General features: G+C 47.0%; 8 protein-coding genes across 8 annotated transcripts; 2 read left to right on the forward strand and 6 right to left on the reverse strand.

The window, feature by feature from the left end:
* Positions 1-617: 617 nt before the first annotated feature.
* N7479_011496 (sugar O-acetyltransferase) lies at positions 618-1,440 on the reverse strand (the record flags this gene model as incomplete). The annotated part of the gene is made up of 3 exons (XM_057259187.1): positions 618-987; positions 1,041-1,277; positions 1,340-1,440. The coding sequence occupies 3 exons, from the start codon at positions 1,438-1,440 to the stop codon at positions 618-620; spliced, it is 708 nt and encodes a 235-aa protein (XP_057106645.1).
* A 492-nt stretch (positions 1,441-1,932) lies between these two features.
* Positions 1,933-3,964, reverse strand: N7479_011497 (F-box protein; the record flags this gene model as incomplete). Its single annotated transcript, XM_057259188.1, has 3 exons — positions 1,933-2,658; positions 2,725-3,381; positions 3,833-3,964. The coding sequence occupies 3 exons, from the start codon at positions 3,962-3,964 to the stop codon at positions 1,933-1,935; spliced, it is 1,515 nt and encodes a 504-aa protein (XP_057106646.1).
* A 244-nt stretch (positions 3,965-4,208) lies between these two features.
* N7479_011498 (uncharacterized protein) lies at positions 4,209-4,852 on the reverse strand (the record flags this gene model as incomplete). Its single annotated transcript, XM_057259189.1, has 3 exons — positions 4,209-4,396; positions 4,429-4,588; positions 4,610-4,852. The coding sequence occupies 3 exons, from the start codon at positions 4,850-4,852 to the stop codon at positions 4,209-4,211; spliced, it is 591 nt and encodes a 196-aa protein (XP_057106647.1).
* Positions 4,853-4,893: 41 nt separating this feature from the next.
* N7479_011499 (uncharacterized protein) lies at positions 4,894-5,180 on the reverse strand (the record flags this gene model as incomplete). The annotated part of the gene is made up of 2 exons (XM_057259190.1): positions 4,894-5,018; positions 5,078-5,180. The coding sequence occupies 2 exons, from the start codon at positions 5,178-5,180 to the stop codon at positions 4,894-4,896; spliced, it is 228 nt and encodes a 75-aa protein (XP_057106648.1).
* A 612-nt stretch (positions 5,181-5,792) lies between these two features.
* N7479_011500 (uncharacterized protein) lies at positions 5,793-6,971 on the reverse strand (the record flags this gene model as incomplete). The annotated part of the gene is made up of 1 exon (XM_057259191.1): positions 5,793-6,971. One exon carries the CDS (start codon positions 6,969-6,971, stop codon positions 5,793-5,795), a length of 1,179 nt encoding a protein of 392 aa, XP_057106649.1.
* A 728-nt stretch (positions 6,972-7,699) lies between these two features.
* Positions 7,700-8,223, forward strand: N7479_011501 (uncharacterized protein; the record flags this gene model as incomplete). The annotated part of the gene is made up of 2 exons (XM_057259192.1): positions 7,700-7,984; positions 8,038-8,223. 2 exons carry the CDS (start codon positions 7,700-7,702, stop codon positions 8,221-8,223), a joined length of 471 nt encoding a protein of 156 aa, XP_057106650.1.
* A 3,090-nt stretch (positions 8,224-11,313) lies between these two features.
* On the reverse strand, positions 11,314-13,855 carry N7479_011502 (Zn(II)2Cys6 transcription factor; the record flags this gene model as incomplete). The annotated part of the gene is made up of 6 exons (XM_057259193.1): positions 11,314-12,307; positions 12,366-12,535; positions 12,596-12,805; positions 12,863-13,278; positions 13,369-13,702; positions 13,760-13,855. The coding sequence occupies 6 exons, from the start codon at positions 13,853-13,855 to the stop codon at positions 11,314-11,316; spliced, it is 2,220 nt and encodes a 739-aa protein (XP_057106651.1).
* A 2,438-nt stretch (positions 13,856-16,293) lies between these two features.
* N7479_011503 (protein kinase RIM15) lies at positions 16,294-22,514 on the forward strand (the record flags this gene model as incomplete). The annotated part of the gene is made up of 2 exons (XM_057259194.1): positions 16,294-16,854; positions 16,920-22,514. The coding sequence occupies 2 exons, from the start codon at positions 16,294-16,296 to the stop codon at positions 22,512-22,514; spliced, it is 6,156 nt and encodes a 2,051-aa protein (XP_057106652.1).
* Positions 22,515-23,710: the final 1,196 nt, after the last annotated feature.

Genomic DNA, 23,710 nt, shown 5'->3' on the forward strand with positions numbered 1-23,710 from the left:
CATTTTCCGATACTCTGAGGATTGGTCGACCTCGACGGACATACTAGTGGGTGCACTGTTGGTATAAGGTCTATGATCCCTCAAGTACCACGATGTACCACGATGTGGCCTTTGAAATCCCTCCATTTTCAGATACTGGCGTAATTTAAGTACCGGTTTGTACATGTGAACGCAAGGCATTACATAGAAATCGCAGTGCAACTTACCGGTCACATCAAGTTCCATCCTTGGCTGGGGTGTTAGCATCTGGGTTGTTGCTGTATTGGGCTGTAGCTGGCTCATCTGTTATCAGCCGGACTGTATGTACGGGTGTCCTGCGAGTTATAAGAGGTCGATTGTATGCTGCCATGAATTTATGCTGGATGCACACTTGTTATCCGCCACTAGTTGCATGTCATTACGAAAATGTGATGGAAGGTCTTCCTGTGCAATGATTTCGTCTGATGTTTGGCCATTGATCTCGCATCAAATTCCCAGTCAGCCTATAGACCCAATACTAGATATATACGTATTTGTCCGACTTCGCCATCACCCGAGACAAAGTAGCGACCTTTGGTATTATATTGAGAGAAGGTATAACGGATTATAGTATGTCCCGATGCTATTTAGCACTAGATCTAGTCAGATCGGTCCTCGCGAACTAAATTGCGGTATTGGTTATTGGGATCTTGTTCCTCTTCTTCTGCCGATGGAATTATCTTCTTTACGCGGCAAGGAGTGCCAACAGCGACAGAAAATGGCGGGATATCCTTGGTGACAACAGATCCGGCTCCAATTGTCGAGCCCTGGCCAATCCGGACACCGGGCAGAATAATCACATTACTTCCAATCCAGCAGTCGTCTTCGATAAAGATCGGATGGCCGAACTCAACGAACTTGCGGCGAGAAAGAACACTGGTATCATGGCCAGCGGTGATGATACTAACTCCAGTGCCAATCTGCACACGGTCGCCAATGATAACTAAACTGGTGTCTAGTATGGTAACGCTAGGAATTATGAGTAAGTCTCAATCAGACACAGGTAGAAAAGGCAGACTCACTTCCAGTTGAAGAAGCAGTCCTTTCCGATCATAGTGTTGCATCCATAGTCTGGCAAAAATGGTGGCTCGATGAATGTTCCATCCCCGACTTTGCCGACGAGCTTCCGCAATAATTCAAGACGCCTGTCGCTGATCTTGTCATATGTGACAGTTTTTGTGTCCAGATTGTTGTAGTCCGCTGCAAGTCCCCGGCAAAGATGCCGAGCCTCTAGCAGTTTCGGGATGTTAGGGTTATACCTAAACAGTTAACAATCTATGCATTAATTTAAGTCTGTAAGCATATTGTGAATTATACATACATCATTCCAGATATCATACGCTCGTAGTCTTCGCACATAGGTACGCCTTTCAATCCCCGAGCAAGCTCAATGATCTCAGGGCGTTTCTCAGTGGCAGCCATTTTGGATAAAAGATTGATAAGAGTAAGGAAACAGGGATAATAGAATAGACCAGGATAAGACGAGATATATCGACCAGGGTCACCTTCGTCACCTGCAAGCGGCGGGGTGATTTTGCCGACAATTGGCCGATGAGGTGGAGAGCGCCAAGATATGGCCTTCCCATTTGGGTATAACCACCAGCTTATCTATTTTATCAGGCATTCCAAGGTCACGTCATCCAGGCCTCCAGCGCTCCAAGGTTGGAAATTTACATGTTGTATAAGCATTTTGCCCAATCCATGGAGGTCTAAAAATATGAATTATGTTAGATCATAGACCAGCTGCACAAGATTCCCAGTGTACTATGTATCAAACTTGCGAATACGCCTCACAACCTCCTCCACATCAACCCAGATCCGCTGTCGATTCCGCAACCCCTTGAGCTCGTCCCAATTGAATTGAATTTGTATAAATACACGACGCCAGTCAGTATTCACTCTGGGCAATTTCATCTAGTACGGCATAACCGGCAAGTGAAATCGGTACTCAGCAATTTTCTCAGCATCAAACTTTGTGTAAGAATCTTCAGCCAAGATCCGGGCATAATCACTCCGTGATCTGACTATAGACTTGATATCGGCTGTTGTGAGGTTCGTCCAGGGCAAAGAGTTGTGTGTGCATTCAGATTCCTCCCAGACTTCCCACAACCAGGGCATTTCTTTGCGTACTAATCTGTACCACACACTGTTTGGCAGTTCAGTGAATGCTCTAGAAGCAATACTTAGCCTAGCTATATCAATAGACCCTAAATAGTCGATGATCATGAGACGAATTTCCACGGGAAGAGAAGAGAGAAAGTCGGCCTGGCAATTGTGAGATTGGGTAGCGTGGTTCGTCACGGGTTGAGACGACTTAATCTCATTAAATGAGGCATATGGGGGCGGCAATCTTTCGTCCTTTCCTGCAGTGAGAAAGATTTCTGGTAACCCAGGCACGTAAAGGGGATTGGCCACCAGATACTCGGTACCATCCTCATGGGACCACCATTGCTCTTGTGAGCTTTTAACCTCTTTGGCTCGCGGAAATGAAACAAAGGAATCCCAGTCAAACTCAGCATTACGCCATGTCATGAGGCCTGATAGATTAATGCGCTGAAATTGGACTTTGGATTGCCGGCAGAGAATATCAAAGCACCACGGATGGAATGGCATGGCTATGTCATCCGGCGCAACATCTCGCTGGCAGATGTCAGCTTTATCTTGTCCTTTCAAGTCAGTTCACATATGCATTGAAGAGATAAATACCCCGAAATTCACATTATCTGCCTCTACTTCTTCTATTCCATTTCGCGCGGGCCACACTGTCGGTATGTTCATATCGCGCGACGGCGTTCCATCACAAATCCCAGATAAAGACCAATCCCCATCGATCTCCCACGGCTCATGTAGCTCGTCAGCTCGCCATTGATCCCTTGGAAAAGGTTTATGCATCAGGAACTGGGCGGTGCGACAGCCTCTTGCCTCTTCAGGTGAGATAGTATCGGCCGAGTAGCCCGACATTGGACTATCAAAGTATCCAACGCGCAGGTCGAGTTCTCCCCTCGTGACGCTGTACGGATCAAAAGTTTCCAATACCCAGTTGCAGTGCATTTGACCTTCGAGGTGATCCTTTGCATCAGTACTGCTATTTTCTCTGTCGTCGTTGTCACGCGCATCTTCTCCGTCAATGCTCATACCGCCGGTTGATTCGTAATCCGAGTCATATTCATATGGATCACTGTCCTCGTAATCAGTTCGGAGTGGATAATCAGGATCTTTAGCCTTGTCGTCATCATCAGTGAAATCGAGTGAGTCTATATCGTTAAATTGGGTTTGAGTGTTTTCATCATCAGGCACGTCCAGTTCCCCGGATTTTAAACAAAAGATGATGTTGAAGCTCACACCACAAAGGTGGCAGTAGAACTAGGTACCAAACCATCAGACATGTCATCCACTTCCAAACGCGAAAACACAGTACCTCGGAATATCCTACACACCACTGTCAGTCATATAGACTCATAGAATTGCTTTGCGTCGGATAACATTTCTATCAACTAACCCATTCTTCTCGAATTGATTAACAATTCAGATGTTCTAGGTATCCGTACTCTGCTTCTCTACAATTCAAAGAAGAGATGAAAGAAAAGGAAAAGGGCAAAGATGCGATTTTTTCTCGTATCCGCGGCCCCTTTTTAGACTAGACCGATCCTGATGTCTCTGATTGGCCAATCCGAGGTTATCTGCCGAACATGCCGCGACGTTTACTGTGTTCGAATCTTCTAGTGGTTGTGGATATCTATGTAGTATCTGCTGTCTGAATTTCCTCTTTGATATCCCGTCAACGGCTGTCTGCAGACTTGTTATGTATATTAACTTCATCCGCATCGAGAGTCTCCCGTCGGAGAGCATCAACACCAAATGCAGCCTTGCGGTGGAATATAGTTTCCTTCTCTTCAAGTCTCTTCCCTTTAGTCTCTTTAACGAAGAAGAAGACGATGATCGCCATGATGATATCTAAGACTGCATAAAAAAGGAAAACATAATTGGCTCACGAATCCATCATGTAGCGCGTCACTAGGGAAAAGAGGAAGCTGAAAGGCCATTGTGTCTATACTGCCGGAGTGCAGGTCCCAATCTCTCGGGTTCGTGTTGGGAAGATCTAAATGTTAATTAGTAGTTGAGCTGATGGTATAGATGATCAGAGTAATACTTTCGGCTGTGTATGGCCACGGCAATGGGCCCCAACTGAATTAGTAGATTGAGTTGGTCAGGAAGATCATGGCCACTATGCCAGTAGCAGATGGGGTGGCTTTTTTATCGAGAAGCTCGCGCTTATTAAAGGCCTCGGTAGCTCGCAACTCTTTCTCAAGTCCCGATCGGATTTCATTGGACTCTGCCTTCACTTCGCGGCCTATTGAGTGCTGATTGGCCCTGTGCCCTTTCACCGTGTGGTGAGGAATATGTCTTTACCTTCACTAGCTCGCATCAATTTTAGACTTTCCCATACTTCATCAAAATGGCCCTTCTTGGTCAACCAGCGTACACTTTCGGGGACCCCACAGAGACCCGGTGCAAGAACTCCGGCGGGTACAATGTGTAGACCAACGGGAATCTGCCACTGCTTCGACGACTCGGGCAGAGTGAGTCACACGGCATATCCAATCCAGTAACTCAGCATTACGCCGAGTGCAAAAAGCCATTGCATCCCTGATCCGAGCTTGCCTCGAATTTCCTTGGGTGCCATGTCAGCGTTGTATGCTGGGACGACCGCAGTGCCTGCGCCGAGACTGACACCCGCGACAAATTGTCTGATATAGAAACAGACGAGCGAGTGTGATGGTACCACCTGCAAAATTACACCGAAGCAGAACACGCTCATAGCTCGTTGGACCATTTTCTTTCGTCTGTACGGAGTACCGCTTACCGCTTAGACACCTAGAAGATGCCCAAGGCCGATAGGAATGCGCCGACACTCTGCAAGCTTACCATCACTGCATTGACGGTTGTCTGGTCTTTATAGCTAAAATCATCGACATGGGATTTGAACTCGAGAATACCGCCTATCCATCAAAACTGTCAGCAACAATAACTAACCCAACGGATTTTCCTTTTCACTTACCAACAACTCCAGTGTCATATGCGAACAACAAACCTGCCGTACAGATACAGTATCCAAATAAATATTCGCGGAAGGCCCCGAGGCTGATTCCTGGGAGCCCCATGTTGTGCGACGTAGTATTCGAAGCTGCGACAGAAGGAGAGAAAAAGAGACTTCAAAGAACTCGAGCCGAATCTCGGGGATTTGATGTCTAAGCCTTCTAAATGAGCATTTGATCCAACAACGACTTTACATACAGCACACAAAGTGTAATGTCGGAAACGCCATAGCACGCCATATCACTAACTATCCTGTCTATCCCAGGACACCAACAGAGGCCAAATCTGAGCCAAGAAGATGCCACATACATATGAAACACCATGCGGAGATTCTTATTGCAACCTATGTAGCTATACGCAAGACCTTCTAAACGCAGTTCCAAGGTAAAATCTGGATTTGGCAAGAAACCCCTCTCCACCCGCCTTTCGGCCAGTCGTTTCGGTCGTCCCGACCTGAATAATAGATCTCTGGAATTCGATATCTACTTCTTTTATTGTAATTATTTCTTCCCCCAATATGTTGTACGTTATTACTGAGTCCTGGAGACCATCATCACTTCAGTATTAATTTCAAACTAGAAACTTGGATATCAATCAATCCGCATGGCCAAACATAATGGCATGCTTGAACTAATACAGCAAGTTCAGCTATCAATCCAGTCATCTTAACGAAGCTATCACAGGAAGTCCTCGGCATACTCCTCGTACTCCTGCATAAAGTCCTCCAGATTGAACTTATTGCTCAGTCGCTTGTCTGAAAGAATAACATTGCCTGCTTCAATGTATCCTTGCCGGAATATCTTGAACAGGGCCGGGCTTTTTGAGTAATGTGGAATAAAACGCTGGTTATCGCCCGTCACCATGGCTCCCTTGAAAGCTTGATAAACAACATCGGGATCTTGGGTCAAGTCTACCGCCTCGCATTGTCCGAAATCCAAGAGGTACATTTGAACGGCTCGGTGCTTAAAGTCCGGCCCATGGTCTCCTCCCTGGGCCTCTGTGGCCGACGTACCAAGCACAAACTCCACATCATCTCCATTGATGGCAGCGCCCCAGTGCAAGGTTGCGTAAGACTTGCCCATTGCGTTTGCAAGCGGGAGAGTCTCGATGCCAATCTGCTCCATCGGCTCAAGGTAAAGAGGAAAGTTTCTCAGCGGAGTGTTGCGATGAATGGTACCGTTAGCTTTTCCGAGGTAAACTCGTGCGAGGCAGTGCTTGTTCGCATGCTGTTTGAGAAGGGCTTCCACTCCAGTGCTATCAAGATTGTGTTCGGGAGCGCAGAACTGAGAGATCAAGGCTTTTCTTACGACTTTCGGTAACGGAAGAATTCGTTCCATCATGACAAGGTCCCCGCGCACGCGGTACACCTGGGGAGTTTTTGGTAGAATTTCATCCCAGAACGCGCTGTTCTCGTCCCTGGAGATAAACTTGACAGGTTTAGGAATGTGGACTTCGCTGTTGATGAAGTGGTATTTTTGAGACGTAGCCCAAACATCACAGTGCAAAGTATATTCATGGTAGAGGTTAGATCGCCGTGTTTCGTTTCCAGGTGTTTCCTTTTTCATAGCCAAGGGCTTGCCAACCTGTTCAAAGACCGACCCCTGTAATCCAGCTCCTATTTGGTTGAGCATTTGCAGGTGGGTTTGAGAACGCGCATTTTGAAAACGGATGCTAAAGGACGAGGTGGTGGAAATGACAGTATTCAAGCTCAGAGATCTTTTTAGAATTGCCATGTCTTCCATAAGGCCAAGATTTGTTGCCAGAAATCGTTGAGAAATTCTTGCGCTTTGTGCAATAGACAGGGCTTCTGAGGTTGCTGATTCATCACTGCTTTTGCCTTCACGTCGTTGAGCCATGTTGGCTTTGTACTGAGAGATGTTTTGTGTGTTGGTGGACTGTCGTTGAATGATTAAAGAGCTTGGTTATGACGTTCATGGGCCACGTGCCAGTCCGCCCCTTCTTTGGGTTACGGGAAAACAAGTAACGCAGATGCAGCAAACAAATGTAGCAGATGAAAGAAGCGTGTTAATATCGTCGGGTTTGCTTTGTGATCCGAGGGAGAATTCTTATTGAGAGGTTAGTCCTCTTCACAAGTGAGAGCAAGTTATGATTTGAAAATTGGTTCGTTTTGATGCTCGTGTATAAAGCCCAGTACTTACCAGGGCCTCATTCAAGGTTGATTGCAAGGTAACCTTTGACTCTATAGGTGCAAGCGGGTCAAATAATGTAAAGCAGATGCGAATGTGGTTGAATGTCAGAGTTGGGACTGGGCTGACAGCTTCCTCTTTTCGTTTGCCCTCCTACCAGTACAAACCCTTTTTTCAGACTTTGTTTCTCATTTTTCTTCAACCAGTCTCTCTTTCTTCACCTCTGTCTCTCTTTTCCCCTCCATCTGGCACTCATTCCTCCGTTCCTCAGCTAATTTCTCATCTCTCTATCTTAAACTAAAATTATTACATTTCTCGTCATCAACAAAGGTAACCAAAGCAAATCACCACACCTAGGTAGGCACTTTCTGTTGATTAGCTAACCTGAATTTTGCAGCCCTGGAGGTTGCCAAATTCAGACGGCCACTACGACTACGATGTTGATCCCACTCGCTCCGTCTGAGCATCCTAACCAGCTTCTGCGGAAGCTAGGCGCCGACCATAACCCAGACCTTCCCGTTAGCTTTGCCTTCGGGCTGGTCGGCCTACAGCGAGGCTGGAAGCCAGGTTCTAAGACTTGGAAGAAAAATTGGAATTCCTGTATGAACAGCGAGTATGACCGGCTCATCGGCTGCCGTGTGAGTAGCCTAGTCACCTGGCAGGAGCTGTGCACCAAAGTGGGCATCAATGATTCCTTCACGTCCATTACCCAGTGTAAGAAGGTAATTTCCTAGTCTTAAGCAAGGCAACATCACCTGTTGATTGGCGTATATAGGCACTGGCTCGTGTCCATGTGAACATCGTTGACCTCCTGGATTGCTGGAATTCCGATTCCACTCCAATTCGCTTTAAGACCAAGGGAGCTCTCGCTGCATACACCAAGGCCAACAACATGTTCTTCAGTCGACACATCGCTAAGCAGGATAAGGTACTCCATGTTCTGCTCCGTAAGCTGCTTTAAAGGGGCCCACTCATCCGATCTGTACGGCATATGTCACTTTGTAGACCTATGATTCCGAGTGATGTTTTTCATGGACTACATGGAACACATTATATGAACAGGGATTGATGGAATGGGAGAGCTTTGGTCTCAGGTAGCTGAGATAACGAAGAGTTTGAAACATCGAACCTACTATTACTAGTACATCTCCGACTTTCAATGTAAATTCATCGCGGTGAAAATGTCAACTGGGGTCTACGTGATATCTAATATTCTACGTGATATCTAATATCGTACCTCCCCGATTGTATGCAACTTCAATGCCCCTTTTTGAATGATGTCGCAGCTTCCTCTCTCTCGTCTCATTGTTTCTTCACATCACGGTCTCATTCTTTTCACCTCTCTTTTTGCCCATCTGTCATCTTCATCGGCCACTTATTTCTTACCACCCGCAATCGTCCATCTTCAAACCTCTCACTCTTCTGAAATGACTATGTATTTATTTATCATAGTATCTACCCTGACTGATTCTGTGATTGCTTTAGCATTCTGGGCGCTCCGGTATGCGATGTAGAAAAAAACCATTCAATATCAGGGACAACAAGATAAAATATTTGATATTAGCCCACGACAATACTACCATCGAATTCCATTGACAGCAAGATATGACTGATCAACAGATGTGTCAATTTAACAATGACGTTAAGAATCCCCGAACGAGAAGCACGTTGAAGCAATTTAATCCACATTTCCGATGCAAGGCAATGGTGAAATTTTCTGTCGAATCACAGGTCCGGCCAGCATTGGCAAAACCTTTTGATCATATCCTCTGGGTTCTGCTGCGCAAGCTTCTCGAAATTTGTATTTCAGTCATAGCTCCACTATGTAGTATGTAGAGATTTTGAGTGTTTACATGGTCTCTATCAAGTATTATCACACCCTCCCTTGCTGCTATGGCTCAAATGTGTATTCCTTCCCAAGTGGCCGTCGCTACTTTTCTTTTTCCAGATATCCATACATCAGGTGAGTGAAGACGACATGCAGTATGCAACAGCCTAACACTACAGGCACGAATAACACAGGCTGAGCAGGCGAGCCTGCTCAGTGAGAACCACATAATATCCATTTATTTCTTTACTATCATTCTCCAATGTTACGCTTTACAACAAGCCTTCCCCTTCTAATTCTATTTCCATGGGACCTTGGCGTCTTCGAATACCTGTTCAGCGGCAATAGGTTCAACTCTCGAACCGCTGAGAATGCCACATTCCACTATGTTGTTGGAGGAGGAGGTACATCAGGTCTAACCGTTGCGGCACGACTCACAGAGCGGAGACACAAGGTAGCTGTGGTGAAGGCAGGAGGTTACTACGAGTATGTTTATCCAATGGCTCGAGTACCAGGATCTTGCAGTCTTGGGGCTAGTGCGGATATCCAGACCATGACCCCAATCGACTGGGGCTTTGTAGTACGCGGTGTGCCAGGCACAAATTTTCGTGATGTTTATTACCCAAGAGGCAAGTTTTTAGGTGGATCGTAAGAGATCATCGAGCTGATACTAATGATATTTGCTGACTTGTATCAGGTCTGGATCAAATTTCATGATATACCAGAGGTCAGCCAGCTACAGAATTTGAGGCCGTGTATAGTGCTTATTTTCAACAGACCCTCTGCATAATCCATGGCTAAGTGGGCAGAGCTTGTCGACGATCCCATTTATCTCTTCGAAAATGCATTGTCATTCTTCAACAGGTCCGTCTCCTTTTCACCCCGGATGGGAACTCGTTTTGTGAATGCTAGGCCCAATAGTACAGTCTCTCCGCAAAAGTCTCCCGTACAGTCGAATATCGATACCAGTGTTTACGCGAATACCTAAGTATTTTTCCGAGCATAGGGCGCGGAGTTGAGGCTACGAAGGAGCATAGCGGCCAGTGATAAATAGACTGTATTTTGTCATTGGTGCCTGATTTTGGACGGGCAGAAAATTAAAATACCTGAATTACTATTATAAATTCCTTAGTAAGCTGGGTATCTCACCTGGGCATCTGGGCACTTCCAGGGCTGGGCAATTCCCCAGCTGAGGCTAAAATATCACTCCAAAAATAAAGCTTTTCCTGCTATATAAATCTATACATCACCACTTTTTTAGGTGGTTGACTTTCAATTCCTCTCTCTCTCTTCCTCTCGGTCTATCCACGCCTTCTTCTTACTGTCAACCACTACCGCACGCCTAGCCTTACCACTGCTTACTTGCTACCTCACTGCCCTTCTCGAGGTAAACACCTGAGGCCGGGAATACTGATTTCCACATCGTGTGTATCACGGAGATAGATGCGAATGTCGTTATGCGTAGTGCCTTGAATAAGGAGACCGAGGATTCGTCTTTGTAAGGATCAATATCAATATAAGCAGGTATAGCGATGAAAGTATAGAGTAGTGAAAATGCAGAGAGGTAGAATAGTTGGATGTATACAGTACGTGGTATTAGGCGGTGTAAAAGGCGGTCTATAATTCAGGCAATAATTTTTAATTTGGACGAAAATTGACAAAATACAGTCTATTTATCACTGGCCGCTATGCCCCTTCGTATGAGGCTTTAATTGAGGCAAATGGATGGTACACTAAGTATCAAAAATCATCTAAATCCTATAGCCAATCGGCTACCTGAATTATATCTTTTTATCTTTTTATCTTAAAAATTGGGGGAAGTAAAAATTGAATTAAATATGTAGGTCATACTTGGTGAAATCAAGAGTGTGTAATATATACAACATATTTGATGGGGCCCCGACTGTACGGAACCTTTTGCGGTAGAACTGTAACTAGTGCATTTTATAGAGATGGTGTTTGGAGTTGCAGGCTTGCGAGTTGTTGATGCGAATGCATTTCCGAACCTCCCACCTAGTCATCCTCAATCAACGGTTTGTGGGCGTTGCACTTTCCGGTTTATTATATCATTTCTAATGGACCTCGAGACATGCTACGCCGATATCATTTCCAACGGATCAAAGTAAGGATTCTCGTTTTCACCTACGTATGAAACAATGAGTAGCATACAAGCCTTTTCCAACTATGAGAGGAAGTGAAATTAGAACATAATTGTCTCTATTATCACCATGTATCTTCTAAATACATTTGATTCAATGTATCAAACATATTATAGTCGGTGGGTAGACAATTGGCCGAGAATGCAAAGCCGAGGTTGTTGATAAACACATCATCGGGGTTAGGGGTTCCAAGTTCAACCATGCTGTTGTTATCGTGTTGCTGGTTATTGCTCGAAGTAGGGATATCAACCCAATTGATATTTGGAAGTGGTGGGGCCAGCAAGGCATTTTCAACTTGCAGGTCTTTCGGGTCGAGCAGACTTTGGAATGGCTCAGTTGGAGCCATGGACCCTTGATAGAGATTCGTATCTGCCGGTTCGTACGGAGTTTTGCATGGACAATTATATTCCAATGGAGGGGCGGGTGGCATATGATCAATATCACAGTTCAGTCGTTGGCAATATAATTTCTCCAGATTCCGTCCAATACGTTTTGCGATATTCCAGGAGGTTGAGAGTTCCCGCAGAACCTGGAGGCAGAGTCCCACAGCTGCCTGTGGCGATTGGCCTCGCAAGGCCTGGTTATCTATGCCAGGTTTCACAGTGGGATCACCGCACCATTTTTCAATGATTATCGATGCCGCTGATAGCATGCAATGTGTGGCTGTGATAGGGCTCAGCTTAAAGCTGCCAAATGTCTGTCTATATTTCTGGGCCACAATGCACATTCCTCGGGCGGAGCTGCTGCATATTGTCATGACTTTCTGTTTACAGGCAGTCTCCGATGCTCTGCGGTTGCTGCTCTGTTGTGTATGTGAGTCTGCATGATTGCCAACATCTTGAGTGGCAGAGTTGCTCAGAAATGGCACGCAAAGTAAAATGCACACAGTATGGTATACCATGCATAGGGTGTAGGTGTGAGGAAATCGGGAGGGACCAGATGGGCGGTCAACTTTGAGCTCCGGGGAGAGATCGTAGTACCAGGTCTTGAGTTCAAGCACACAGGAGTCAAAGAATGCAGAACGTTGGTTGGGTTGGAGGAGTGGCTTTGGGGACCATCTTGGGTGATTTAGGTCAGTGAGACAGGTAAACGCGAGAAATGATATCATAGACTCACAATGAAAGAAGAACTCTCTCGAATATACGACATAGGTCAATCATTGCCCTATGCAGCTGTACCACGTCTCTTTGAGAAGCAGCCCTTAATTGTCCATTGCCATTTGCTGAGGGCAAATATGCATCCAAGGCACACAAAGGGAATGGTTTGTTGACGACACCCTGGGAGTCCTGTGCGACAAATAGTGAGTTTGATGCGAAAAAAAGAATACTCTTTGTTGTACAGCATACCAGTAACGTGCACACCCTGCCTGTGTAACTTGCTGACAGTTTGTCGTGGCAATACAGAGCCCAATAGATCTGCCTTCTCAACTCAATCTCGATGGGTGGAAGAGCAACTGCTCCGGAAAGGACCGAAGGATCCATGTTGAAACCCATATCTAGGGCCAAGCGATTGGCCATACCTTGATGAAGCCACCCAGCAGCATCAGACCCCATTGCCTGCCAGATGTTAGTTTAATTGGCGCTTTGCATAAAAGTCTGTGATATACGACTTACGATATAGGCCATGCCCATAATTGCCAGTGACTGGATTGTTGTAATCTTGGGCCATCTGAGATCATTTTGGATCAATTTTTCTGCTTTCTCAAGAAATATCTTGCCGCCCGTGTTGGAATCGTTGGGGTCTGATCTCACTTCTATACGGTCGCAGTATCGTGATCCTACAGCGAGGATGCAATTTAGAAGAAGTGGGCTAAAGTAGCGCCCACCATTTCTCATGGAATCTCGAAACAGTTGCTCGTTTACCATTTGAAACCACGGCTGTTCCCACTCAAAATACAGGTCAATCAAATGAGATCGGAGTCTGTCTGGGATCAAGCTTTCTTCTAACGAGTCCGTACTCCCATTCAGCGGTGTTTCACCAGTCTGCGTACGAGGGCCGTCGGACTGGTATGGCTCTCCATTGGGCGGATCTAGAGGTTGTTAGCGAACTTCTATGCTGGGTGGGAAGGGGAGCTACTACAGCTTGCCTTTTAATGATGATCGAAACAGCAATCTCCCACTTGTCGGTCCAAAATACCGCACTTCGCCATCTTGATCGAAATTCATTGACTCATCAAGCGTCAGTGCACCGTCAAACGTAGTACATAAGTCATCAACATTCGAGCAAGCCGGAGCCCACTCGGTGCTAGGCTCGGTATTCTCCGTCATTAGTTGGATGGCAGCATCGGGATCAATGCCGTGTGTTTGCAGTACACGCTCTAAGAGTTCAATTCGATTCCGCAGCATGACTACATAAGACTTGGGCGCTGGCTGCCGCCCGTCCTCTGCTGTGGAGTACTCGCACTGAACACCACGCTCAAGACAGCGCGAGCAAGATGGTCGAATGCCATCACACTATCTTAATATTAGCGCTGAGTTCGGATAATACATTGTGTAACACTATCATCTTACCTTAGCTCGTCGCTGTCGACATGTCTCACAGGCTCGGGAGGTATACTTTCTACCCGGTCGCTTGCGCCTAGCAGGTTCATCTGCCGGAAGGGGCATAGCTGAATGATATGCGAAAAAGCAAGATAATGAATTATTTTCGTCAAGTAGACTCTAGTACTTTATACTTAGGAACATTGAAAAGCCTTTAACTATTTAGGATAGAATGGCAAACTTTCCTAGGTTCATTGACCTTGGAAGGTTTCAATCTCACATTACAAAGCAATGGACGGCATTCGGCCTCAGGCACATATATGCCTTAATCTTTAGGCCACAATATCTGAACATGTAGTTACCTCGATATCCCGCCTTTTATACCAAAATCGTCGCGTGCTTATGCCTGCAAATGTTTTTTTTTTTTCCCTTCAGACCTCTTTTTTGAAGTCTTTCTAGATGTCTTCTAGGACGGAATAAAAAAAGGTGTAAAATGTGCAAAGCGACTTTTCCACGTATAACATGTGATTAGTGTGTAGCAATTTGACAAAATGACTTAGTTATTTTTCATCTATTTAGTTGAGTCCTTTTTCCAAAAAGAAAAGATCAAATGCGGATGCCATATCTGAAAGAAAGAGGTATGGGGAAACGGCAGGCTAGATATATATTGCGGATGCAGCCGCATAACTTCAGAGAAAATCTAAAATCTCACAATTCACTAAGATCCCTCAATGTAAGGGTGTACATAACTACCTCTTGTCATGATCATAGAGTTTCATGCTAGACAGGCGTGATCTGTTATGCAGTACGGGGCCAAACAAAGTAGGAAGCAGATCAGTGCAGGCTACATTGGAAAGGGTAAAGTTTACTCGGGGAGTATCTACTGTTAGCTCTAAGATCACAGTGAAATGTTGTGTACGGAGTATACTAGATCCTGTTTCATGAATCATGATACTATGTATACCTGTTATTGCTTTGATAGTACAAAGTAGAAAACGATGGGAAGATCACTAGAAACGTAATGAAGTGAACCATCAGCTGACTACCCCGCAGACCTAGAGAAACGAAGAACAGACATGAAGAAAAAAAAAAGGAGCAACTTTGAATGTGGCCCCCGACCATTCCGGTCCTATTGGCCTATTCTTAGGATGTTCGTGGATTATAATTTGCGCTTAGAGGCGGGGGATGTAGGTAGAGTTGGAGTATGAAGTACGGGGTAGAATCTAAAAAGATTGTGTGATCATCATGGTATATCACTAGGCTTCCTCGACCCCAGATTCCAGGATTGATATGAACCACGCCAGTACAAAGTAAGGGCGTAAAAGATCAACTAATTCTTTTTCTTTTTCTTTTTCTTTCTGTGAAATAAGTAATTGTTCATCCGGTGAAACAACTGGTGTAATATGGCAAGTATTCCATATTCCCAGTCATAATATGCAAGTGGTGCAGTTGGAGAGGAAATCCAACTTCTCATTGTATGGGGAATTAGGCACTACATCCGGTGGCGTCCAATTAAATTGAAGAAGTATTTACTTTTTTTTCTTTTTTGGCCGTTTCTATTTTACTGTTTTCGGTAGAAATATGTTGTATGGTTGGACGGCATGAAGGGATCTGGAAATAGACTCCCTATATTGTACCTCCGTAGTCTCCGTACATGTAGACAAAAGTACTAAAACCCAGACCTGGTATCAATTAGCTAGTACTCCATAGTTCGTACTTGTATGGAGTAGTGCTTCTAACAATGTTTATAACAGTGTATATAGGTTACCATGTGTTTAACACCTTCAAATGTCATGACGTTGAGTTTGGCAAATATGGGATGTATACAACGAGCTCTCTATAGCGTATTTCTCTATAGTGTATGTATCTTCCCCACGGAAGTGATTAACGAACAAAATCTCAATCCTACATGATGTATTACACATATGTGTTCATACAAAATTATTCAAGATATCAAGTAAAGAATAGGGAACAGGAAAAACAAAAAAAAAGAGGTGGGAAGTACGTGGTGCAGGAAAACGCACAGCTCGCCAATCACCGCCCTCGACTCCTTCGATTCCTCCTCCCCCCCCATCACCACTCTTCCTAAACAGTCTCTCGACATTTTCATTTTTACTCATTCTTGTGACCCCAGGTCTCAATTTTGAAGTTCAGTTCCCTTTCTCGGGTCAGCCTCCTCTGGGGTTGATGTTGTTGAAGCGCGTCGCTGTCGCGCCATTCCCCGCAGACACGGCTTCCGTTATCCTCCGCCTTAACATTTCGTGTTTCGGTCTGTGGTGTTGTCTCTACACTTCTTAACCCACAATTTTGACAGTGGATTGGTTATCTGCCGTCATTCTAGAGCCCTCGAATTGATCTGTTCCCGATTCTTACAACTTCGCTATGGACGGTTGATGCTACGGATGAATCAATAACCTCGATTAAGGGCACCCGCGCTGCCCAGCAGACGGTTCTGCTTGGCTGGAACAGTATCCTTGTTTTATTCAATTTATCTTGATTCATCGCACTGTCCCCTCCCTACCCCTTGACCCTCGAATTCCGCTCGGTCGCTCGGGCGAGTCAGCATGGCGAATAATGATTCCCCCAAACCACAATTCCTCGCGCCTCCTGCCGTGACAGCGCTGCGGCAGGAGGCTCGGAATATCGACCCAAAGATGGCTCGAACATTGAGTGATAATATGCGAGAGGAACGTGAGGATTTGAAGGAAGCGGCCGAACAGACATTGAACATCATTGTAGATATGGACCTGGATGGTTGCATCAAATGGGTCAGCCCATCGTGGAAGCAGGTGGTTGGTTCATCCCCTGAGTCAGTCGAGGGCCATATAATATCGGAAGTTCTCTTGGGCAACAAGGATGTGTTTCGCGATGCGATCGAATCCATGAAGCAGGATGATTCACGGAGTCGCTTCATTCGCTTTGCTCTCCAGATGGGACCTGATTCTGTCCTCAAGTACTCGCCTGAACCACCCCCGGCGGCTACAAAGGAGCAGGCTATCGGAGATAAGGGAGAGGACAGCGTTGAGAAATCCCAGGAGCAAGAGCAAGAGCATAATCACAATGTGCTCAACATGGAGGGACAGGGAATCATGGTCTATGATAGGACGGACGATGAAGCTGGCCATGTGCGTAACTCAACAATGTTTACTGGCCTACCGCTGTATATACCGCTGACACCTTGTGAATACAGACTATGTGGATGTTACGACCGCTCACCGAGCCCAGAGAAGTGACAATTGACCTGCCGCCTCTGCTGGTGGAGTCTTTGGGTGTTGGAGCGGAGGTGTTAGCAAATTATTTGACTGAATTGGCTGAGGCTGCAGCGACAGAACCTGATCCTTCCAAGCATCCCGCCCCGACCCCGGTACTCTGCCGCATCTGTGAACGCCAGATTACGCCATGGTGGTTCGAAAAACACTCAGATCTGTGTCTACAGGAACATAGGGCGGAGATGGATGTTCAAATGGCACAGGAAAACCTCAATGAGCATCGGCATGTCATTGTCAAGGTCCTGGATGCTTTAGAGGCCCGACAAGGCAGACCTTTCATCGGGGGCGATGGAAATCCGATGCCTCTCCCCCAAGCCGAGTACAAGGGACTAGCCATTGGTCCCTCGTCTGCCAGCTCTGTTCTGTCGTCCGGCCATGTTTCAGGCAGTAATTCAGCGCCCGGGACGCCACCTCGGTCGCGAGAGCATTCTGCGTCTGGGCCTATTCCAACCCGACCCCGCTCATTCACAGTGCGCAGACCACTGGCTCGCATCGTGGAACTTGTTTTAGACCTGTGTGATACTGCACTAGAGATTAGTATGCCGATGATCAAGGAATCTTCCCGGACAGATGCAGAGGACTTCCGGACATTGTCACCACAATCTGAATCGAGGATCTCCCAGGTTCTTCAGTGGCAGTCCCCCAGTTCCAACACCTTGGAACAGGAGCAGGGTCTGGCCGCTTTGTCGGCAGATACCGAACAAGTTGCTAAGACAAAAGTTGATGCCGTTGTGCGTCATCGCAAGATTGTTGAATACGCCGAACGAATTCGCATAGAGTACACAGTTCTAGTCGAGGAATGCATCGGCGCAGCGCTAAGCAAAGCGGAACGTATAGCTGCTGGCCAGCTCAGCGATTCCTCGTGCTCATCCGATGAAGAAGTGACGCCCGAGAACACTGTCGACAACAATATTGCTCTGGACGATGCTAAGAGTATTGTTGAGGGAGAGTCCCTATCTCAAATAATGAGCCACGAATTGCAGCAAAAGCCATATCCAACGGCACCATCTCCGCGGCGACCGACATCTGCGCTGACTCTGTCAATGCGTAATTCACCAGATCGGTCATTCCTCCCACAATCGGAACGCAGACCCTCATCGGCAGCGGTATCTACGGGCTCTAACAGCCCATTAGAATGCCCCACCCCGCGATCACATAAGAGTGCTTCAGGACTTCTAGGTACATCACAACCATCTCGACTGGGCCTTTCTCTTGCGGAGATTGATGCTGGTGACAGCAGCGATAGCAGTTTGCCGTCTTCTGTCTTCCCAGGAGCTGTAAGAACAGACTCACCCTCATCCGAGAGGAGCTTCGATCGAAAGCGTCGGAGCCTGGTTCTGCCCGGACTTTCGAGTTCTCCTCGTCGGCAGCCTTCTCCCGCTCGAGTTTCAGGCCCGCATTCCCCGTTGCGCATGCCGAAGCCCCGTATGTCTAGCGGCGGCGAAAGCCTGCCGTCACCAGTAGCATCTCCTTCTACATATGCAAGTGAACTGGCCCTCCATCACTGCCGCCACCATCGTCGGCAGTCCTCGGCGACTTCTTCAGATGTTGCGAAGCCACCGCCTTCCCCACGCCTACCTTCGATGAGCCAGCAACAGCCTCGCCCTGCTCCATTGTCTATCCGTGATTTTGAAATCATTAAACCAATCAGCAAAGGTGCTTTCGGCAGTGTCTACTTGGTAAAAAAGAAGGCCACTGGCGAATATTATGCGATGAAAGTTCTGAAGAAGGCCGACATGATTGCCAAGAATCAGGTCACCAACGTCAAAGCTGAACGTGCCATTATGATGTGGCAAGGGGAGAGCGACTTCGTTGCCAAGCTTTATTGGACATTTTCTAGCAAGGATTATCTTTATTTGGTAATGGAATATCTCAATGGAGGTGATTGTTCATCACTTGTGAAGGTTCTTGGGGGTCTCCCCGAGGATTGGGCAAAGAAGTACATTGGGGAGGTTGTGCTTGGAGTTGAACACCTTCATAGCCGAGGCATTGTGCATCGTGATTTAAAGCCTGACAACCTTCTGATCGACCAAAAGGGTCATTTGAAGCTAACCGACTTTGGACTTTCACGCATGGGGTTGGTCGGTCGTCAGAAACGTGTGCTGAAAAACCCCGATGAGTCTGCTCCTGATCTATTGAAGCAAAATTCATTCCCCCGCGCGGTATCGATCGCATCCTCTCGATCGGCGTCATTCGACTTCCAGGCAAGCTCGTCACCCGGCTCTACTCCACTAATTACCCCTGAAGTGGCCGCCAATGCCATTCAGCCATCCTACTTCAGCCTCAACCAGGGTGGCTTGAGCCGGCAAAGCTCTCGTCGAGCTTCGGGATATCGCAGCGATAGCATGGGCAGTGATGGTCTCAATGGAATGTTCAGGACATTCTCCCTCAATGATAATGCCCACGAGCCTTCTGCGTCATCGCCTAGTGTGTTTTCAACCAGCATGGTTGAAGAAGAGGGTCAAAGCGAGGCGGGCGAGTCTCCTCGCCTTCAACCCCTGCAGCCAACATTCAGCAATCCAATGGTGCAGAATACCCCTCCCCAACAGAGTATGATGCCTCCAGTGATGGCTCTTTTCGATCCTGAAGATCACGATCGCCGTTTTGTCGGTACCCCTGACTACCTAGCTCCGGAAACAATCAACGGCGTTGGGCAAGATGAGATCAGTGACTGGTGGTCATTGGGATGCATCATGTTTGAGTTTATATTTGGATATCCACCTTTCAATGCAGATACCCCAGATGAGGTGTTCGAAAACATTCTCCATCGCAGGATCAATTGGCCTGATGACCCAGAGGAGTATACTTCAGCAGAGTCATTGGATCTCATGAACAAGCTCATGACTCTCAACCCTCGTGACAGAATTGGAGCCAATGTGGACGAGAAGTTTCCGAGTGGCGGCGCAGAGATTTGCAGTCACCCTTGGCTGTCTGAGATTAACTGGGATACGCTGCTTGAAGACAAAGCACAATTCGTTCCCAATATCGAGAACCCAGAGGATACAGAGTACTTTGATGCCCGCGGCGCTACTCTTCAATCTTTTGCAGAGGAATTAGAAGATGAGAACTCACCACAGCCGTCTACTTCCGCTGGTCCCGACCGGCCTCATGATGCACTGTTCAAAGTCCGATCCCAAGTCAACTCATCAAAACGACCTTTGATGCCGCTGCATATTCCTCCCCATGTTCGTGATGCTCGGGATTCAAGAAGTCGGAGACTAAGCGAACCGGCCTTGGCCGATGATTTTGGAAGCTTCAACTTCAAGAATCTTCCGATGCTGGAGAAGGCCAACAAAGATGTGATTCAGAAAATGCGCCAGGAGGCTCTGCAGGCGCAGCACCGGCAACCCAATTCATCGTCGGTTGCCCAGACTTCGGCCACTTCATCTCAGCCCTCACTAGAAGGGAGCCCGCTGCCCATGTCACTCCAACGAACTTTGTCGCAGAACAAGGGCAATAATCGACCTTCTTCCCCATCAGGCCTCAGTCAGACCAACTCATCTCCTAGCAGGCCGTCGCAGCCATCTTCCCCCCTCCTAGTTCAATTCAGCACTGGGACCAACCAAGAACGCCGGAAGACATCAGGCTCCTCATCAGCGTCCCACCAATCGAGTGGAATATTTCAGCCTTCCTCCGCAGATCAGGGGCGCATGCCAACTCTTAGACTGGGCTCAGTATCGTCCTCTCCCGTCAAACCTAACCGAATCCCAGCCCACTCCCCCGACAAGACAGGCAACAACCAACGCCATGGCAGTGCCCCAGCGAGCCGTACCCGCTCGCACACCATTGGCTCCCAGGATGGAGATGCTTCCTCGTTCCCAAAAGAGCCCTTCATGCCCCATCATCACAAGCGCCGGAGTCAACTCTTTGATATCTCACCGTCATCTTCTGACAATGAGGATCCACGCACAAAAGCACTTTTGAAGGTCCAACGTCGGCGACAAAGCTCTCGACGGCTATCGCAAATCAACATTCTCGAAGGACCGTTTTTCCGGCCATTAGATGTGCTCATTTGTGAAGATCATCCCGTCTCGCGCCTGGTTATGGAACGCCTGTTCGAAAAACTTCGCTGCCGGACCATTACGGTTACAAATGGCGCGGAAGCTGTTAGATACGCTCTCAGCGAGGTTCAGTTCGATATTATCATGACTGAATATCGACTTCCCCAAGTCAACGGAGTTGATTTTGCTCGAATGGTACGGGAGACGCGCAGTGCCAACAGGCACACTCCAATCATAGCTGTTACGGGCTATTTGAAAGACCTTCCGGAGAACCACAACTTCGATGCCTTGATCCAGAAGCCTCCGACTCTACCCAAGCTCACTGAGGCTCTTTTGCAGTGGTGCATGTGGAAACCCCCTCCAACGGACTACGTTCCCTCCCAATCTGTTCCTGTTCCGGGCTCCGGTGCTCGGTCTAGCGCCGCGACAAACGAGGACAGCCCTAGTTCCACATCCTCTGGATTTGTCCACAATCCTCCCAGCTCTTACCGAGGCTCCAGTCGTGATGATTCGCTCAGCAGCAGCGTATTCGGAGATATGGAGTCTTCCAAACCCGACGAGATTCCAGTAATCATAAATCGAAATTCTGATGACTGGGATCAAGGCCACGGTGGATTAGGGATATCCGAAGAGTCAGCGAAACACTCTGGGGGCCCGAATCCCAACACTATACCTGTGCCTCACCTCCTTCATGCTGCATCCGCGCCTGCGGCCATGGATACAACTGGTGGGCTCACGCCCCGGAGGCAACGGTCAAGTGAAGCCATTCGTGCCAAAAGGGAATCCCTTGAGAAGAAGCGATATGAGGGTGCCGAATCAGGTGACGATGAAGACGAAGAGCTTGGCAATTCCCAAACACGTCGCAGTCCACCCTCTCGAAATCGCCGTCCCGGCTCTAAACTGGGGATTGAGATGATGCGGACCAACAGTCGGGGCAGCGTCGTCAGTGGCAGTGAAGAACTCCTGAAGAAGGAGAGAGAGGCTCTTCGGAACCAAGCCTCGGCCGATAACGAAGACAGCGATGGCTCTTTGGGTTCTCCGGCCAGTACGAGCCTAGAAGATCACTTCGAGGCCCTCAGCATCCCCGAGGAATCGGAAGGCGAAGAATCAGTCAGTCCTCGTGCGTCCCCGCCAAGGTTTGGGGCACCTGTCTCTCAGCATCACCGGCCATCTCTGGCGCATCAGGACACCTCGATCTACTCCGGACTTTCCCAGTGTCGTACATCGAAGACTACCTCGGCAACGTTGGATCAGGGCCAAACCACACCCCCTTGGGACTTGCCTCAGAGCACTGTCTCCCCCCCAACTCCCCCTCCAATCACCCCTGAAGTCAAGGTCTCCAGCAACGCTCTGAACCGAGATGCTGGTTCGAGCGTGGACGGCAACTGTAGTCCCACGCCGGACGCTGAAGCTACGCCACGACCTCTTCATCCTTCTCCCAACCTTGATCCGGAGCAGACGCCTCGTCCATCGGAGCGACATCGCCCGGACTTGAGCTTTGCATTCAAAAGATAGATGTTGTGTTCGTTTCTTTCCGGCAAAGGCTTCTGCCAAAGATCCTGGGATATCTTTCTATTCTGTCTACATATTGTTGCGCACCTATTTTGTCTTCCCTGTAAACTTCCCTGTGTTTATCTACTCTCGGGATACCTTGTACCCGATACATTGTCATATCCACACACTCTCTCACGTCTCTTATGTCTGAACGTTTTTTCCCACTCTTTTTTTTTGTGATCCTTGGAGCAAGGTGTTCCGGCCTTCCTTTTTACTTGCCATGGCCTTTTTTTCAGCGAAGGTAGTCTCTCATCTTTTTGACCATGTGATTGAAATTCCAACATCAGCTTGACGCTGTTTTATTTTTGATTTTTTTCAAATCTTGTTTTATAAGATGCCTTTCTTCATGGGGATTCCTTGGTTATCTTGTATTAGTGGACAGGAGTACCTTGTCTCTCTATAACATACATACATAGTGTACAAAGTAAGTGCTTTACAGCCACGATAGTGGTCCCAGTGAAGACTTGTGATTAGACGACGCTACTCAAATACTCGCGAAAATCCTAGTCCTAAACAATACCTCGGTTAATGATCTTCAAATGTCCATTCACACTGTTTTCTTTTTCAAGCACGGTGCACGATGGTGGAAACTGTGCATCTGTACAATCTAGCTCGAGTCAATAATCGTTCTATCAGGGCACATAATGTGAGTGCCAAGTACTCCGTATCGTGTATATTTAATTCAGTCCGAGGAATTTTTGCATGTTATTATTAGAGGTTTGGATATGTTTAATTCAGTTTCTTATGGGCAACGTCACGGTTATATCACTTGTTGAATACCCAACCTATAGTTATTATATGTTGTACATTTTATACCGTAAAAGGAAGAGATGATACAATATAGACTATAATGCACTATTTTTACTATTTTGTACTATTTTATACAAATATTATACCCAAAATGACCCAAAATGGTGTCTGACGCAGGGGTACTGTACAACATATCCACCAAGTGGGAGGCGTCCTTGGCGTTAGCCATGACCTCACTTACAAAGGTATAAGCATAAAGCCCATTCTAATATTAGTATGATAATAGCACATATGATAGGTATATAATGTTATCCTGGTTTTCTTCTATCCCAGATTTCCTAACTCTACTCTTCTTTTTATGCGATTTATACTGCGAAGTATAAACGATGAAATCTTTTATTGTCGCC

Source organism: Penicillium vulpinum (assembly GCF_028829585.1).
Source record: "Penicillium vulpinum strain IBT 29486 chromosome Unknown utg000004l_segment0_segment0, whole genome shotgun sequence".
In the NCBI taxonomy this organism is placed as follows: Eukaryota; Fungi; Ascomycota; class Eurotiomycetes; order Eurotiales; family Aspergillaceae; genus Penicillium; species Penicillium vulpinum.